General features: G+C 36.7%; 1 protein-coding gene across 1 annotated transcript; it reads left to right on the top strand.

Moving 5' to 3' along the window:
- The first annotated feature begins 3,560 nt into the window (after positions 1-3,560).
- On the top strand, positions 3,561-17,253 carry und (methionyl aminopeptidase und). The gene is given in 10 exon segments (XM_068356217.1): positions 3,561-3,660; positions 3,662-3,716; positions 7,097-7,203; positions 8,422-8,587; positions 9,749-9,903; positions 10,611-10,848; positions 12,041-12,277; positions 13,254-13,428; positions 14,067-14,196; positions 16,630-17,253. Coding segments are annotated over 10 exon segments (1,485 nt in total). The 5' UTR covers position 3,561; the 3' UTR covers positions 16,753-17,253.
- Positions 17,254-19,003: the final 1,750 nt, after the last annotated feature.

Genomic DNA, 19,003 nt, shown 5'->3' with positions numbered 1-19,003 from the left:
TGTTTGATATATAACGCGTGGGTTTCAAATTGCTTTAGCGTGAGTTCCACAAGGCTCTTTATTAGCACTAAGAGTGAAACTCGCTTGTTAAGTTTAACCGCTAATCAAAATCTGTCCTGTACGTTACTTTGTTTGCAGTTTAAATATTAATGTACCCATAGAAAGAACATCATACCATCAGCCACATGTGGAAAGGCCTTATCGCAGACTAGAAACCTCTTGTATCATAGCGTTGTAATTGTCCGTCGCCACGTCTTATCGGAATTGGATGTCACCTTCTCACAGCCTATTCATGTAAACATAAAAGTGATGATAATAAAACAGATAATAAAGAACTAGTATTCAGTAATTATAGGTAATTATGATGCTTTAATAGTGACTCGTGCAGATGTTGTGCACAGCACATCCATGTATTGCTTGCCGGAACAGAGGAGCAATGAGATAATGTTCATTTGCAAGCGAAGCGAGCCACAGCAAAGCAAAGACCAGAAGACGGTTGCAAAGCAGAGTTAGACAAAGTTCCTGTATGTTTACTGTAGAAATTAGATGATTGTTATTGTTATGTTTACACAAATAAGCCATGAGAAGGTGTCGGTCAATCACGATGTGAGAATACGATAGGGGACTAATCTGCGATGAGATGAAGTTTAACTTCTTGCGCTTTACGGAGAACAAAGATGAAGATGACAATAATGACGTCCCACGAAAGGAAAATTTATCCCTTGTACCTAACAGAGGATAAGTTTAACCATCTAGGCCTACATGTGGAAAGCAAGTTTAGGCCTAGGCCTCTGCATTTCAAGGAAATAAAGAATAAGCCTCAATATTTCATAGAAGGAAAATTTGACGATTCACATCTCGTGGAAATTCAAAGTTCGTTTGGTCAAAACCCAAATAGGCCTACATAGCTTTACCACATACTTGGATATTAGAAAAATGGAACTCTACAGCATGCTTTTCCTTTCCAGGAGAGAGAGAGAGAGAGAGAGAGAGAGAGAGAGAGAGAGAGAGAGAGAGAGAGAGAGAGAGAGAGAGAGAGAGAGTCAAAACCATAAAAAATCTCACCGAAAAAATATCAAAATAGCCATCCTAAAAGTGAATCCTATAACCAGGCCTATGTCCTATAGATTTAATATATGAAAATAGGCCTACAACACATGAACCAAACACTGGAAATTCATATATAGGCCTGTCTCAGCTATAAAATTAGGTTCATATTATCCTAAACCCGAATTGAATTAAAAATATTTAGTAGAGAAATAATAAATAGAGAATCAGAAGCTAATAAACTATTTTGTTTTACTGGAAGAATGTAAAAGAGAACATGTGTGTTTTATATAGGCCTATGTATACATAAAGATCAGCTCTTTAGAGTCTAACAAAAAATGCCATCGTGACTTATAAAGTCTAAGTTGGTGACTTTACGTAGTGAAAACAACAAGTGTTTGTTTAGGAATCTAACCTGAGAGAGTTTATTTACTCTTTCATTTGTTTATTTATTTATTTATTTGTTTATTTGTTTGTGTGTTGAGTGTATTTGCAAATCCCCTTTTTTCTATGTCCTGATTAAATCCACTACACAGGATTTGGCTGAAGAGCTTTGAGCTAAAGAATCACATTATGTGTATATAATAGGCCTATTTACTATCTAATGTGTTTCTTTACATATAAATTACTACCTTTTTTATATTAAATGTCGTAGGATGACCCCCAGAGAGAGAGAGAGAGAGAGAGAGAGAGAGAGAGAGAGAGAGAGAGAGAGAGAGAGAGAGAGAGAGAGAGAGAGAGAGGAGAGAGAGAGAGAGAGAGAGCGGGTTAAATAACAATTATTCAGGTGTGACCTTCTTCTTAAACATTGAGCTACAGTACACAGGTGTAGCCTTTGCATTCAGAGAGAGAGAGAGAGAGGAGAGAGAGAGATGAGAGAGAGAGAGAGAGAGAGAGAGAGAGAGTAGAGAGAGAGGAGAGAGAGAGGAGAGAGCGGGTTAAATAACAATTATTCAGGTGTGACCTTCTTCTTAAACATTGAGCTACAATACACAGGTGTACCCTTTGCATTCAGAGAGAGAGAGAGAGAGGAGAAGAGATGAGAGAGAGAGAGAGAGAGAGAGAGAGAGAGAGAGAGAGAGAGAGAGAGAGCGAGCAAAAAATACTAGGTTTATTAAATACATTAAATAATAAGCCATACCTAGGTCTATGGGTGGGGATATCTATATGATCGGCAAAGCTGTACGACTTAGGGCCACCCGTACTAGGTTGGTTTGCAGTGAGTGAGCAGACCAAAGGCCGAAGTGGCCAGCGTGATGATGAAAACTGGCTAAACTCTAGCCATGAATGCAAGACATGTCTGAGGCTATTTATCTGCAGGGTGGCTAGCTTATAACATTTATCCCCAATTAGGAAATAATAATATCAATAGGTCAGTAAAGGTAAGTTAAACATAATTAAGTTATGCCATGAATATACTTTAAATCACATAAACACTTGATATACATATATATATATATATATATATATATATATATATATATATATATATATATATATATATATATAATGGAACTTAAGATCTTCCCTATATATATTATTTTCTATCTTTTTTAGCTTATGTATGTCAATTTGTATCCTTCTCAATCATGGCTGCCATTGGTTTCCCAAAATTCGCTTTCTAGTAATACTTATTTAAACATATACTCTTATTAGCACTTAATATTTCCCTATATACCAAATTCTTATCATTTTCTAGTATATATATACATCAAATCATATCATTCAAAAACATGGCTGCCAATTAATTTCCAAAATATTTAGCTTTCTAGTAATGCTTTGTTGGTATGATATCTATGAATAAAGTTACCAGTTGGGTCAGTCTAAGATCCCCAAAACTATGATTTAAAAAATCCCCAAAACAACCCAAATTTTCCCAAAAACAACACAAAAATCCCCATATCCACAAACATATATGCTTTTGATCATGTAAAATTTACTTAAATATAAATTAATCAAATAGAATAATTTCAACAATATATTTTACTCATTTTTGTTTCTTTTTTTCATAGAAATATAAACAACCCAAATATCCCCCAAACAACACAAAAATCCCCATTTCCACACATATATATGCTTTTTGATCATGTAGAATTTACTAAAATATAAATTAATCAAGTATAATAATTTCAATTATATAATTTACTCATCTTTGTTTCTTTTTTTCATAGAAATATGTTAAGAATATCCCCATCGGACACTCAAAAATCCCCAAAAATCTGGAGATAAATTCCCATATCTGGCAACAGGGTTGCCAGGTTTTCTAAATGAGAAAAGGTCAATTTCTAATCAACAGAGGCTTTAAAAGGCCAACCCATTAATAGAAAAGGGTAATAAATATAGTATTTAAGGCTCGGCTTTTTTCATATTACTAAAGGCCAACCTATTTAAATACAAAAAGGTCAAATTTGAGTTTTTTTTGGCCGGAAAAAAGGCCAAACTGGCAACCCTATCTGGCAACACTGTCCCCATCTTCTTCTTCTTCCCCTTCAACATAAGAAGACAAAAAACAACATGTCGGCCGCCGTAGTAAACGACGTGGGAACAAAACCCGAGGAAAACCAGCACGACGAGGAGGATGTCGAGGATATAAGTGAATCCGTCGACGGGGGTGGCCCCTGAGGAAGCCAAGAAGAAAAAGAAAAAGAAGAAGAAGAAGAAGAAAGCTGGTGAGAAATAAGACGAAAAATGAGGGAGTTTTGGTGTCCGGAGTGGCCATGCGCTCAGTGTTTTGTTGTTTTTTTTATTCTTTTTTATATTTTATTGTCATTTTTTATTATTTCTTGATTGATTTGTCTTAATTAAAGATACCTGTTTCCTGTATGTCATTTTTTAATAGGTATTTATACGTCAAAAGTCATTTTTTAGGTGATAATATGGATCAGATTAAGGTTCGCCGACTGTACGTGTATTTTATTGTCATTTTTTATTATTTCTTGATTGATTTGTCTTAATTAAAGATATCTGTATCTTATACGTCATTTATTAATGGGTATTTATACGTCAAAAGTCATTTTTAAATGATAATATGGATTAGATTAAGGTTCGCCAACTGTACGTGACCAATTGCAGTTGTTTTGTTGTTTTTTTATTCTTTTTTTATTATATTTTATTGCTTTTTTTATTATTTCTAGATTGATTTGTCTTAATTAAAGATATCTGTATCTTATCCTCCATTTATTAATGGGTATTTATATGTCAAACGTCATTTTTAAATGATAATATGGATTAGATTAAGGTTCGCCAACTGTACGTGACCAATTGCTATTCTATTTTATTATATTTTATTGTCATTTTTTATTATTTCTTGATTGATTTATCTTAATTAAATATATCTGTATCTTATACGTCATTTATTAATAGGTATTTATATGTCAAAAGTCATTTTTAAGTGATAATATGGATTATATTAAGGTTCGCCGACTGTACGTGACCAATTGCAGTTGTTTTGTTGTTTTTTTATTCTTTTTTATTATAATTTATTGTCCTTATCATTAATTCTTGATTAATTTATCTTAATTAAATATATCTGTATCTTGTCCTCCATTTATTAATGGGTATTTATGTCAAAAGTCATTTTTAAATGATAATATGGATTAGATTAAGGTTCGCCAACTGTACGTGACCAATTGCTATTCTATTTTATATTTTATTGTCATTTTTATTATTTCCTGATTTATTTCTCTTAATTAAATATATCTGTCTCTTATCCTCCATTTATTAATGGGTATTTATATGTCAAAAGTCATTTTTAAATGATAATATGGATTATATTAAGGTTCGCCGACTGTACGTGACCAATTGCAGGTCAAGCTAGGTTTAATAAGCATTTATGAAAGCTCAGGAAATTTATTTATATTTACAATTATATTTTGACATCAAATTTGATTTTGATAAAAAATTTATCATTTTTGAAGGCTATGAAACATGCTAAACTACCTTTATTTAATGAAATCCTTTATTTTTGTTAATATACGTCAAATTTACTTTTATCGAGAATATATTTATCGTGATCTAAAAGGATATGTAGCCTATCTGTATTTACAATTTACAAAAATGTATTATTTTGAGAGTATGTAGTTAGTTTGGACACGCGTAAAGTTATTACTTGACGAATACGATTTTCCGACGGTTACGAACACCAATATCGTTCAAAACTCCTTTTTCGATAAACCAGGGATCCTTTGTAGTTGGTTGGGGAGCTTTTGTAGGGTGACGGCCAGATCCGTTCTCATTCATAGAAAATGGGAATATTATAAAGTGGGGTGGACTCTGGCCGTCATTCTAAAATCAAGTTCGTAGAAAACTGGAATATTCTGAACTGTGGCCGTCGTTCTAAAAGAGATTTTGGCGGGAGAAGCTAACTTAAAAAACCCACCTAACCTATGCTAAAAGCCGTATCCTTACCCAGGGGGCGGACCCCCCCCCCCCCCCTTACCTACTACGGGAGCGAGAAGATTCGTGGCCGGAGTAAGAACTCGAGCCACAAATTTTCAGGTAATTTAGGGTTTTCTTCAAAAAACATCAAAGTGTGCGTTTAAGTACATATTTAAGATCCGTAGACCATTTCCAAACGTTTTTATTCTATACAAGATAACAGTCGGAGCGATAATAAGCAAATTAGGACGCTTGGCCGTAGCGCTACAAACTACCCTTGGTTGGGATGGAGCCAATATAAAATTTCAAAATTTAGGACAAAAACAATGTTAAAACTGAAAAAAACGCAAGAACACCGCCTAACCTAACCTAGGAGCCGTGTCCTTAATTACTTACCTAATTTGTGGGCTACAACCCTCCTTAGACTACCTTATCCCTAGCTTACCTTAAGACGAAGTCTCAACCCTGTGTTTGCTCTGTATGGTCAAATCTTGGGGTGTATGTATGATAGCGGCCACCTGTACGTATGATGACGGCCGGCAAAGAATACGGCATTCTAAAGGGGTCCGCAGGGGATGTTAGCTCTCCTTTTAGGTAACTAGATAAGGACATGGCTTGTAGGATAGGTTAGGTGGGGAAATTTAAGTTAGGTGGTGTTCTAGTATAGAGATTTTGCAGAAAAACATGTAGGTACGACTAGAAAATGTGAAGAAAATTCCCATTTTCTATGCCCGTGGGAGGAACTGGCCGCTGATATACAAAGGCTCATATATTTTTCTATCGTTATGGGTTAACCTGTGCTTATTTACATCTTACTCGGTGATATTGCTCCTTTAGTAAAAGTGGGAGGGTCGTAATAAATAGTAAGAATTCACCATTAGTAAATCTTGCCGTATCAACTATCAACTGTTTTATTTCATTTTGATTGTTTATTACTTTACTAATAGTTATTTATTTCCTTGTTTCCTTACCTCACTGGGCTATTTTAACCTGTTGGAGCCCTTGGGCTTATACCATCTTGCTTTTCCAAATAGTTATAGCTTAGCTTTTAGTAATTATAATAATAATAATAAAGCGTGCTATGGAAGGGGTAGTCAGTGGACCCCACTAATAACAATGACTTGGTAAGAGCATTGAGTTGTCCCTTAACTGTAAAAATCACTCCAATAACAAAGTTGATAATAAATGCAAATGAACCCCAGTTATGTTGTCTAAAAAAGATTCGAGTAATGTTTGAAACATTCAGTTTTAGTTATATTTAATTAGCTCCGTCAACGTAGTTTAAAGGAGGTTAGTTTTACCCTCTGTTTGTGTGTTTGTTTGTGAATAGCTTCCTAGCTAAATTTTAATTGTAGAGTAATGAAACTTGGAGGGATTAACTGTTTTATAAAAAGCTAAAAATTATTAAATTTTGGAAGGTCAAGCAAAATGTCCAATTCACGTAATCAGCCATAAGTTTGGACATCATTGTCACAGAGACTTCAAACATGGTTCATATTTGACTATATGAAAATCCAGGCCAATTAATACATTTTAAGGTCAAAGGTCAAGGGAAAGGTCAAATTCCAGTCATCAACCACAGGGCCACAATATTAATTGTAAAGTAATGAAACTTGTAAGGATTTTAAACTTATGTTTTAGGAATGCTCTGACCACACATTTTTCTTTGTAGCCGGAGGAGCTGGGTCCGTCAATGTCCCGGACGGGGACGATGCTGCCGAGGTGAATGGCGTCGCCGGGGACTTGGCCCAGGCTAAGCTCGACGACGCGGAAGATGGGGTAAGTACTGTACGTTAATATGCTGCATAATTTTATCATCATCTCCTATGCCTATTGTCGCAAAGGGCCTCGGTTAGATTTCCTCAGTCGTCTCTATATTGAGCTTTTAATTCAATACTTCTCCATTTATTACCTACTTCACACTTCATGATCCTCAGCCATGTAGGTCTGGGTCTTCCAACTCTTCTAGTGCATTGTGGAGTCCAAGTGAATGTTCGGCTGCATGATTTAATATTCGTTAGTTATTTTTTATTATAAAACAAATATTTTTTCCATTGCAAAATTTATTCCGTTATGTCATTTATATTACTATACCAGCAAGGACTGCTATATATGAAGACTTCATTTAGGTTTTATTTTTATCGATAATATTACTACTTGCTAAGCTACAACCCTAATAGGAAAAGCCGGATGCTATAAGCCCAAGGGCTCCAACAGGGAAAGTAGCACAGTGAGGAAAGAAATTAAGGAAAAAATTACAAGAGAAGTAATGAACAATTAAAATTTCTAGAATATCGAGGGTTTAAAATGATGAGCTACGGATAAACCTGTTCGTTAACTGATTCATATGAGTGAATTATTACCAGCTCTCAAATATTCAGTGTCTTGAATCTTAGATAATGTTATGATGTGCTCAACCACGAGTGCATATGCACTTGTGAATTGATAAAAGTGATTAGAAGTTAGCTTTAGTATAGTGTTACAGTATTTTTAACCCTTTTTCATGAAAAGTAGAGATTTTCTCTATAATATTTGCCTCCTCCAATGAAGTTGGAAGGAGGTTATGTTTTACCCCCTGTTTGTGTGATTGTTTGTGAACAGCTTCTTGGCCACAATTTTAATCTTAGAGTAATGAAACTTGCAGGGATTAACTATTATGTAAAAAGCTGGAAATGATTCAATTTTGGAGGGTCAAGGTCACGGTCAAACAAAGTGTCCAATTCACGTCATCAGCCATAAGTTTGGACATCGTTGTCGCAGAGACTTCAAACTTGGTTCATATTTGAGTCTATGAAAATAAACGCTAATTAATACATGTTAAGGTCAAAGGTCAAGCTCGAGAAATAAGCTTCCGCAGTGGAGGCCAGCGCTCTACTGAGTGCCCCTCTAGTTTTAGATGTTGTGGAATTACGGCTTCCTGTTTTTAATACAGTACAGTATTCAGTACTTCAAAATATATTAGAAAAATAACTAAAATTCATTCTCCCTTCGCAACAGGAGGGTGGAGATGGAGAGGATGAAGCTGCTGCCAAGAAGAAGAAAAACAAGAAGAAGAAGAAGAAGGCAGCAGGTGGAGGCGGGGACGGCGGTGCAGGCGGGAGTGCTCCGGTGCTAGAGCAGACCGATCCCCCTTCGATTCCGGTCGTAGACCTGTATCGGGATTGTAAGTTTTGGCGTTAGTTTTTATTCTTTATCCGTTAATGCCAGCGGCCTTTCATCATTCTTATGATTAAGGTTTCTGTTTGGTTAGAGAGTTAATGATTACTGCCATAATCTTTCGTCTTTAACCCTTTTACCCCCAGGCTATTTGGAACTTTCCAATCCTTAACCCCGAGGGGTTATTTTTTTCCCAGCACATTTTGCAGTATATTTTTTTTAAATTGCTTTAACAGCCTTAATTTTTGTCATAGAGAGGTCAGGTTGGTCTCATTCTCTTGGAAAATGCCTGAATTTTCTCAATAAATTATCAAAAATATGAAAAAAAACATTTTATATAGCATTTTTTTGCAAGGACGTACCGGTACGTCCATGGGGGTAAAGGGATGGGTTTTGTGAAACGTACCAGTACGTCCTTTGGGGGTAAAAGGGTTAAGAATTCTGTTTGGTTAGAGAGTTAATGATTACTGCGATAACCTTTTGTCTTTAACATATTAAAAGAATATATAATTTTTTGGTCGATAACCTTAGATTTAAAGATGATCTTACCAAGCTGGCCTCCAAGCAAGATGTATGAGGTCCCTTTTTCTTATTTAAACCTTTTACCCCCAAAGGACGTACTGGTACGTTTCACAAAACCCATCCCTTTACCCCCATGGACGTACCGGTGCGTCCTTGCAAAAAAATTCTATAAAAATTGTTTTGTCATATTCTTGATAATTTTTTGAAAAAATTCAGGCATTTACCAAGAGAATGAGACCAACCTGACCTCTCTATGACAAAAATTAAGGCTGTTAGAGCAATTGAAAAAAAATATACTTCAAAATGTGCTGGGAAAAAAATAACCCCTGGGGGTTAAGGGTTGGAAATTTCCAAAGAGCCTTGGGGGTAAAAGGGTTAAGCTTGTGTAATTCATATAATATATTCAGTATTAGAACAATGTCTATGCTACAAGCCTGTGAATATAAGGTTTATAGTACATAAGGGCTCAAGATAAATGATTAAGGGTTTAATTATATATCATAAGCCCTACTTTAGTCTGAATGGAAAGATTTATCGAATATTTCTTTTGGTTGATGTTATTAAAGGTAACCTACAATTTTTTCAATGTTTACTTGATTTTGTTTCCCTGCAATTTTCTCGTATTTATACCTACGTTCATTTCCAGCAAATTACCCAATCGGGGAGATTTGCGAGTACAAAATAAACCAGAACGACACGACTGCCATAAATCGTATGACGTCGGCCGAAAAGAAAGCTCTGGAGATGTCGTACGACGACATGTACAGGGAGATCCGCATTGGGGCGGAGGTTCATCGCACAGTAAGTTGTTTTAGATTCTTTCCTTTTAGTTTTATTTATATGGAATTACTGTACAGCCTTTCGAAGACTTTGGATATTTGTTTCCGACGTATCATAGGACTTCCTAAGAATGCAGTTCTTGAAAAGGTAATGGGTTATATACTGTACTTCTTTTTAAAAGCATAAGCAGTTCTTGAAAGGACTTCCTAAGAATGTTTAAAGCATAACTGTTTCTTTGAAATTTAATTGATTATATACCTCTTTAATTTGTGGCAGTAGTTATTACCTCCGCCAACAAATGTGGAAGGAGGTTATGTTGCTTCCCCTGTTTGTGTGTTTGTAATTTGTGTGTGTGTGTTTGTTTGTGAACAGATTCCTGGCCACAATTTTAACTGTAGAGTAATGAAACTTGCAGGGATTAATTGTTAATGTAAAAAGCTGGAAATGATTAAAGTTTAGAAGGTCAAGGTCAAGCAAAATGTCCAATTCACATAATCAGCTATAAGGTTGGAGATCGTTATCACAGAGACTCCAAGTTTGGTTCATATTTGAGTGTACGAAAATCCACGCCAATTAATACACATTAAATTCAAATCTCAAGGCTGAGAAATAAGCTGTCGCAGATGAGGTCTGCGCTCTACTGAGTGCCCCTCTAGCTTGTATGGAATTTTACACTTTTGAAAGACTCCCGCTGAGTACTATCTCTCTCTCTCTCTCTCTCTCTCTAGACCAGGAAGTACTTCCAAAAAAACGTGAAACCTGGAATGACAATGATCGAGATTTGCAACATGATCGAGGACATGAACCGCAAGCTCATCAAGGAGAACGGCTTGGAGGCCGGCCTGGCCTTCCCTACGGGATGTTCCCTGAATCACTGCGCTGCCCATTACACTCCCAATGCCGGCGACAAGACCGTTCTGAGCTACGATGACGTTTGCAAGATTGATTATGGTGTACATATTAATGGTGGGTCGTTGGAATTATTTATAGGTTTGGGAAAGCTCAAAACCTATGTGATCTAGAAGTTTTTAACCCTTTTACCCCCAGGCTATTTGGAACTTTCCAACCCTTAACCCCCAGGCCTTTTTTTTTTCCAACCACATTTTGCAATAATTTTTTTTTAAATAGCTTTAACACCCTTTATTTTTGTCATAGAGAGGTCAGGTTGGTCTCATTCTTTTGGAAAATGCCTGAAGTTTTTCACAAAGTTATCAAAAAATATGCCAAAAAAAAAAATGTAAATAGCAGTTTTTTGCAAGGATGTACCGGTACGTCCATGGGGGTAAAGGGATGAGTTTTGTGAAACGTACCAGTACGTCCTTTGGGGGTAAAAGGGTTAATATTTTTATTACTAGCTAAGCTATAACCCTAGTTTGAAAAGCAAGATGCTTTAATCCCAAGGGCTCCAACAGGGAAAATACCCCAATAAGGAAAAGGAAATAACAAAACATTGAATAGTGTGCCTGAGTGTACCCTCTAGGAAGAGAAAAGAATTTTTGTATAGTGAAAAGACTGTTTTCTTTATTACTATATACAGTACAGTATACTGTAGTATTCATATGTTTCTACCTTTATGCAAAGGAAATTCTATGTAAGATTGCGAAATTGCCAAAGAAAAGACTTAGGTGTAAGAAGAACACAGAAGGTTGTTTAGAGGGAAATCGAGCTGCTGAGATGAGCAAAATTTTCTTTTATTTTATCCATCAAAATATTTTCTTTTATTTTATCTATCAAAATATTTTTTTTAGCTTTATCAAAATGTGTTCTTTCACTATTCATTTATAATCATAATTGATAAAAATCCAACATACTTAGAGAGTAAAAGGCAGTTAAGAATAACTTTTAGTATGCACAGTGACTGAACCCACTTACAATTAATTTTGATTTTGTAAGCTATGTGCAACTTCAAATATTCAAACTTGCAGTGATTTTTTTAATGTTGAACAGACTGTCTTAGCTCTTTTTATAGTTTATTTATAAAAGATCGATTTGATATTACTGTTTTTTAAATGTATTTCAATTGTTCATTACTTCTCTTTTACTTTACGTATTTATTTTCTTATTTTCTTTGCTGGGCTGTTTTTCCCTGTTGGAGCCCTTGGGCTGATAACATCCTGCTTTTCCAACAAGCTTAGCAAGTAATATGTTGTAATTCCAGGTCGCGTCATTGACTGCGCATTCACCCTGTCTTTCAACGACAAATACGACAAACTCGTCGAGGCTGTCCGAGCTGCAACGAACACCGGCATCCGCGAGGCCGGCATCGATGCCCGCCTCTGCGACATCGGCGAGGCGATCCAAGAGACGATGGAGAGTTACGAGCTCGAGCTGGACGGCAAGACCTACCCCATTAAGTGCATTCGCAACCTCAACGGACATTCCATTGCACCTTATCGTGAGTTGAGCGGTTCTCGTTTTTGCAGAGATCAGCAATTTTGTTTTGTACAAGTCTTCAGCTTACAAACTTCCTCAACTTAATAAACTTTAACTTACAAACTTAGTTGGTTCCAAGAAGCTGTTTTTGTAAGTCCAATTTTGTTCAAGCGCTTTTTTTTTCGGAGATCGGAAATTTTATTATGTTTGATTGAAGATGAAAAGTTTCTTCCCGGTGTTTTGTATTGGTTTTTTAATGGTTTTGCTTTAGTGTTCTGTTATTTAAATCTTTATTACCTCCGCCAACAAAGTTGGAAGGAGGTTATGTTTTACCCACTATTGGTGTGTTTGTAATTTGCACAATTTTAATCGTAGAATAAGGAGACTTGCGGGGATTAAATGTTATGTAGAAAGATGAAATGTTTCAATTTTGGGAGGTCAAAGGCCAAGGTCACAGTAAAGCAAAATGTCCAAATTCACGTAATCAGTCATAAGTTTGGACATCATTGTCACAGAGACTTCAAATTTGGTTCATATTTGAGTGTATGAAAATCCACACCAATTAATACATGTTAAGGTCAGAGGTCAATGTCGAGAAATAAGCTGCCGCGGCAGAGGTCTGGGCTCTACTGAGTGTGCCTCTAGTTAATATATAAATCTTTATTATGATGTGTGTTAAGACACTAGTGCTTTTTCTTTAACAGCTTACCGTGAGTTGAGTAGTTTTCATTTTTTCAGAAATTGGAGATTATGTTGTTCATTGTGAAATTGAATCTGAAAAGTATTTTTCTTAGTGTTTTGTCTTTGTTCTTGAATCTTTTTCCTATAGTGTTCTGTGTCATGTGAATGTGAATCTTTATTGTATGATAGAAACTCCAGTGCCTTTTTCTTGACAGCCTTAAGTTTCATCTAAAAATAATTGGGTGGAATTTATTTTTGAGATAAAAACCAAAATTATCCTTATCAAATTCTATCTCAAACTGGCTTGATTCTTCTAGGAATCCACGCTGGAAAAACTGTGCCAATCGTGAAAGGAGGCGAGGCAGAGATCATGGAGGAGAACGAAGTCTACGCCATCGAAACCTTTGGTTCCACTGGCCGTGGATACGTCCACGACGACATGGAGACTTCTCACTACATGAAGAACTATGACAGTGGACATGTGCCTCTCAGGTGAGATATTTGTAACTAGAATTATTATTACCTCGGCCAACATTTACTTTGCCAGTTTTCAATTTTATGAATGAATTCCTTATGGAAGTACTTATGAATGATAGTACTATATAAAGATGATTGTTACAACTGATTCATTTAAATTACTTAGCCATGAATGAACTGAATTAAATCTTTACATCCTATGAAAGGTTTTCGCTAATGTTTATCTACGTTGTGTAGCATTTCCCTATGATGGTTTTACACGGGAATTTTCAACTGCTGTGGTTTTATTCAAAGAAATCCAACCGATATCTTAGTGCCTACTTAAAATCAAGTCTTATGACCCCAAAATGTTTTTATGTTGACCAGGCTGACATGAGTCTTTTTATTGTTTACATATGACATATCTCTTTTTGACATTGTTAATAGTTTATATAGGGCATATCTGTTTTGACGCTGTTACAGTTTTTAGAATGATATATAGTTAATTTATTCTCATCATTTATTTATTTCCTTATTGCCTTTCCTCACTGGGCTATTTTTCCCTGTTGGAGCCCTTGGGATTATAGCATCTTGCTTTTCCAACTAGGGTTGTAGCTTGGTTATTATTAATGGTAATAATAATACTAGTAAATAAAACTTTTCTTCTCTTCCAGGCTTTCAAAATCAAAGCACTTGTTGAACGTCATCAACCAGAACTTCGGCACCTTGGCTTTCTGTCGCCGTTGGCTCGACCGCTTAGGAGAAACAAAGTACCTGATGGCTCTCAAGGACCTGTGTGACAAAGTAAGCGTTTACATTCTTTTTGTAAATGTGTATAGACGATGTAGTTAGACTACTGTAATTTTAAGTTTTTTATGTTTTGTATTTTGGGTTGCATTTTACATACATACATATACCAAGGCACTTCCCCCAATTTTGGGGGGTAGCCGACATCAACAAATGAAACAAAACAAAAAAAAGGGGGACCTCTACTCTCTACGTTCCTCCAGCCTAAACAAGGGACTCAACCGAGTTCAGCTGGTACTGCTAGGGTGCCACAGCCCACCCTCCCACATTATCCACCACAGATGAAGCTTCATAATGCTGAATCCCCTACTGCTGCTACCTCCGCGGTCATCTAAGGCTCCGGAGGAAGCAGCAGGGCCTACCGGAACTGCGTCACAATCGCTCGCCATTCATTCCTATTTCTAGCACGCTCTCTTGCCTCTCTCACATCCATCCTCCTATCACCCAGAGCTTCCTTCACTCCATCCATCCACCCAAACCTTGGCCTTCCTCTTGTACTTCTCTTGCATTTTATTCTTCATAATTCACTGTGATATATTAGGTAGATGCCTTATTCTTCAGGAACATATTTCCTTGACCTGTCTGGCCTTAATAATGGGACATGTCTCAGGTTTATGTGTCTGATCATAGTTTTATTTTTTTTTACCAATAGCCGTTTCATTTTCTACTTAGTCGGTAAATCGACTAATTTTAGAGACAATGGTGTTCCTTAGAAATCATAGGACATGTCCCAAGTTTATATGTCCGATCTTAGTTTTATTTTTTGCAAAAAGCTGTTTCATTTTGTAGTTGGTAAATCGACTAATTTTAGAGACAATGGCGTTCCATAGAATAACATGGGACATGTCCCAAACTTATATATGTCTGATTATAGTTTTTACCGAGAGCCGTTTCATTTTTGAGTTTGTAAATCGACTAAATTTTGGAGACACTCGAGTTCCATAGAATAACATGGGACATACCCCAAGTTTATATGTCTGATCATAATTTTATTTTTTACCAAGAGCTGTTTCATTTTTAAGTTGGTCAATCAACTAATTTTGTAGACGTTCGAGTTCCATGGAATAACAAACTGTTAACTAACAAGCGGTTGTATTAGTTTAGATAATTTACAAGCAGTTTTTTAATCCTTATTTCTTTGTCGGCATTTCCACCTCTTCTGACATTTACAGTGTTCATTGGTAGTGAACATTCAGTCTTGTATCTCCAGAGTTTATTAACCCTTTCATCCCCAAAGGACGTACTGGTACGTTTCACAAAACACATCCCTTTACCCCCATGGACTTACCGGTACGTCCTTGAAAAAAACTGCTATTTACAATTTTTTTTTGCATATTTTTGATAACTTTTTGAGAAACTTCGGGCATTTTCCAAGAGGAATGAGACCAACCTGATCTCTCTATGATGAAAATTAAGGCTGTTAGAGCAATTTAAAAGAAATATATACTGCAAAATGTGCTTGAAAAAAAAATTAACCCCTGGGGGTTAAGGGTTGGAAAGTTCCAATAGCCTGGGGGTAAAAGGTTTAAGGAAAGCAGATGCAAGAAAGTTTAATATTCAGTATTTTGAATAATAATTTTTTTTTATATTAAAGTGGTTTTCTTTTTAACCCTTTTACCCCCAGGCTATTTGGAACTTTCCAACCCTTAACCCCCAGGGGTTAATTTTTATTCAAGCACATTTTGCAGTATATTTTTTTAAATTGCTCTAACAGCCTTAATTTTTGTCATAGAAAGGTCAGGTTGGTCTCATTCTCTTGGAAAATGCCTGAAGTTTCTCAAAAAAATATAAAAAATATGCAAAAAAAATTTAAATGGCAGTTTTTTGCAAGGACGTACCAGTAAGTCCATGGGGGTAAAGGGATGAGTTTTGTGAAACGTACCAGTATGTCCTTTGGGGGTAAAAGGGTTAACATTTACTGTACTGCATTCATCAGTAGTGAACATTGTCTTGTATCTCCAGTTTATTAAGAAAAGCAGATGCGAGAAAGGTTGATATTCTGTATTTTTAATAATTATTTCTTTTGGTATTAAAGCTCTGGGTGATAGGAGGATAGATGTGAGAGAGGTAAGAGAGCGTGCTAGAAATAGGAATGAATGGCGAGCGATTGTGACGCAGTTCCGGTAGGCCCTGCTGCTTCTTCCGATGCCTTAGATGACCGCGGAGGTAGCAGCAGTAGGGGATTCAGCATTATGAAGCTTCATCTGTGGTGGATAATGTGGGAGGGTGGGCTGTGGCAACCTAGCAGTACCAGCTGAACTCAGTTGAGTCCCTTGTTAGGCTGGGAGGAACGTAGAGAGTAGAGGTCCCCTTTTTGTTTTGTTTCTTTTGTTGATGTCGGCTTCCCCCAAAATTGGGGGAAGTGCCTTTGGTATATGGATGGATGTATGTATGTATTAAAGCAGTTTCCTTTTTCTTTTTGTCTTGCAGGGAATCCTGGATCCATACCCCCCTCTCTGTGATGTTAAGGGCTGTTATACAGCCCAATTCGAGCACACCATTGTGCTCCGCCCGACTTGTAAGGAGGTGGTCACTCGAGGAGACGACTACTAAACGCCGAGAGGAATCATCTCCGTCCGTCTGACGACGGCAATATGTTCCACAAGAATGTGACCATTTTTCCCTGTCTTTTTAGTGTTGAAGATTTCAATATATAATCTTACGGGATAGCCTTTCCAATTACTGAAATTCGTAAGGCTCCGTTCGCTTACGTTTCGGGATGGGACGTCCCGCTGTCGTGTAGCCGGACCGGTTCCTGCGTTTAGGACCCTAGTCAAGTTTGGCATTTAGAGATTTTACATTAACTTAATTGTATCGTAATGTAGATTTGTCCTTGTATACTTTTCATACAGTATGACTGATAATGCAGTACTGCGTATGTCTGCTAAATTAGTTTGGTGAAGTAGTATTCTAGAATTTAAAATTTAAATTTAAACATAGCACAACTTGCCCTCTTAAAGTTGGGGGAAAAATGCCAGATTTTTTTTTTTTATATTGCAGAGTATTATATTAATATGTCTTGTGACTTAACGGTTTGTGAGTTTGTACACTCGATCAGGCAAACCTGTTCAGTGTTATTAACAAACGAAGATTATATTGCATTGCTATTTTTTTAAAACTTTTTGATTTCTGCTTTTGAGTACTGTAATATACTTCCAGTTTTATCTTGTACGTTTCTCATTACAGTATATAAAAAATATATGGTCACATAAATACGTCTTTCTTTACTCTATAGATTGGACGATGGTGAATGCGTTTAGTAAAGCAGAGGGAAAAATACACATACATACATATACCAAGGCACTTCCCCCAATTTTGGGGGGTAGCCGACATCAACAAATGAAACAAAACAAAAAAGGGGACCTCTACTCTCTACGTTCCTCCAGCCTAACGAGGGACTCAACCGAGTTCAGCTGGTACTGCTAGGGTGCCACAGCCCACCCTCCCCCTGTGGCCGCGGGGGCATATAAAAATTAGAATATCGCCAACATTATCCCTGCGTGTCGTAAGAGGCAACTAAAAGGGACGGGACGAGGGGGCTGGGAACCCCCTCTCCTGTATCTACAGCCTGTGAGACAGCAACAAAGAGGGAAAAATAAAAAAAGGAAATAAAAGCTGTCTTATACAAGTAGTGATTCCTTGGGCGTTAACCCAACCTGCATTATATTCTACCTTTTCAGATGCATCGTCTTCCCACGATAAGGAAGTTATAGAGAAGGTCCTCAGCTTATTAACATCCACCTGAAAATAACGACGATAAAGAAATACTGTTATAAAATGTCCTTATACAGTAAGGAAAATTACATTGGTAGTAACCCGATGTCTATTTCATATGAAACCTGACTATTCATTGACTTTTGTAGCTAGAAATCATTGTCGTGGGGTTCAGGTTAGGTCTACCCTATGTTAACAGAAGCTTTGGTGAGATTCAGTTGAACTCAGAGTAAAGTATTACTACTGCGGATAAAGGTTTGGATGTATCAATATAAATTCCATATTGCAGACCATTAATACTTACTTCTGATATCAGGAGGATATTCATAATACAAGTATTATAAGTATATATTTTTGCGTGTTTTTATTTTAATCTAGTAGGTTGAAGGATTTATGGCAATGCTAGTTCATAAAGGTTTAAAGGCTGCTCATGAGGAAGTGACATTGTCTTAGCTAGTAGGACAATGCCCTAGACACTGACCATATATGATCAGCACCCATGTCCCCTCCCAGAGCTACGACCAGGGAGGGCCAGGCAGTGGCTGGTAATGACTCGGCAGATAGACCTTTAGGCTCCCCCAGCAACCTTAGCTCATAAGGATGGTAAGCTTGCAGACACTAAAGAGTCTGAGCAGGACACTAATCCCCGTCAGGCAAACACCAGGGAGAGACGTTACCGATCAGCCCACAACAATGATGTAAAAGTCGAGAGGCTGAGAAGCAAAGAAGGTAAAGGACATTTTGAAGGACCTTATATGCATTGACAGTCCTACTATCCTAGGGGGCTGGTAGGACGAAGGCCAAGGAAATAGACTGGTATGGAGTTGTTCCTTTGCATGAGAAAGGATTTTCGACTTGGGCTTAAGAGTTTATAGTTGACGATTTTAAAAGATAGAAGCAGAAGGAACGCTCTTTAAGCTAACCTCTTTCAGTTAGTGTGAAGACATAGAAATGATTTTAAGTGCTTTTTCCAAGGAGTTTGCAGTGCTCCCAATTCTGTGAAGTCTAAAGCTTTTTGAAATTTAAAGAACATCCAAATATTTGTTCAAATTCTTTACTGATTATTTAGTTTTTAACTCGCTAAAATTTT

This window comes from Palaemon carinicauda, chromosome 32, assembly GCF_036898095.1.
Source record: "Palaemon carinicauda isolate YSFRI2023 chromosome 32, ASM3689809v2, whole genome shotgun sequence".
Classification (NCBI taxonomy): Eukaryota; Metazoa; Arthropoda; class Malacostraca; order Decapoda; family Palaemonidae; genus Palaemon; species Palaemon carinicauda.
This window is presented reverse-complemented; position numbering and strand designations above follow the sequence as displayed.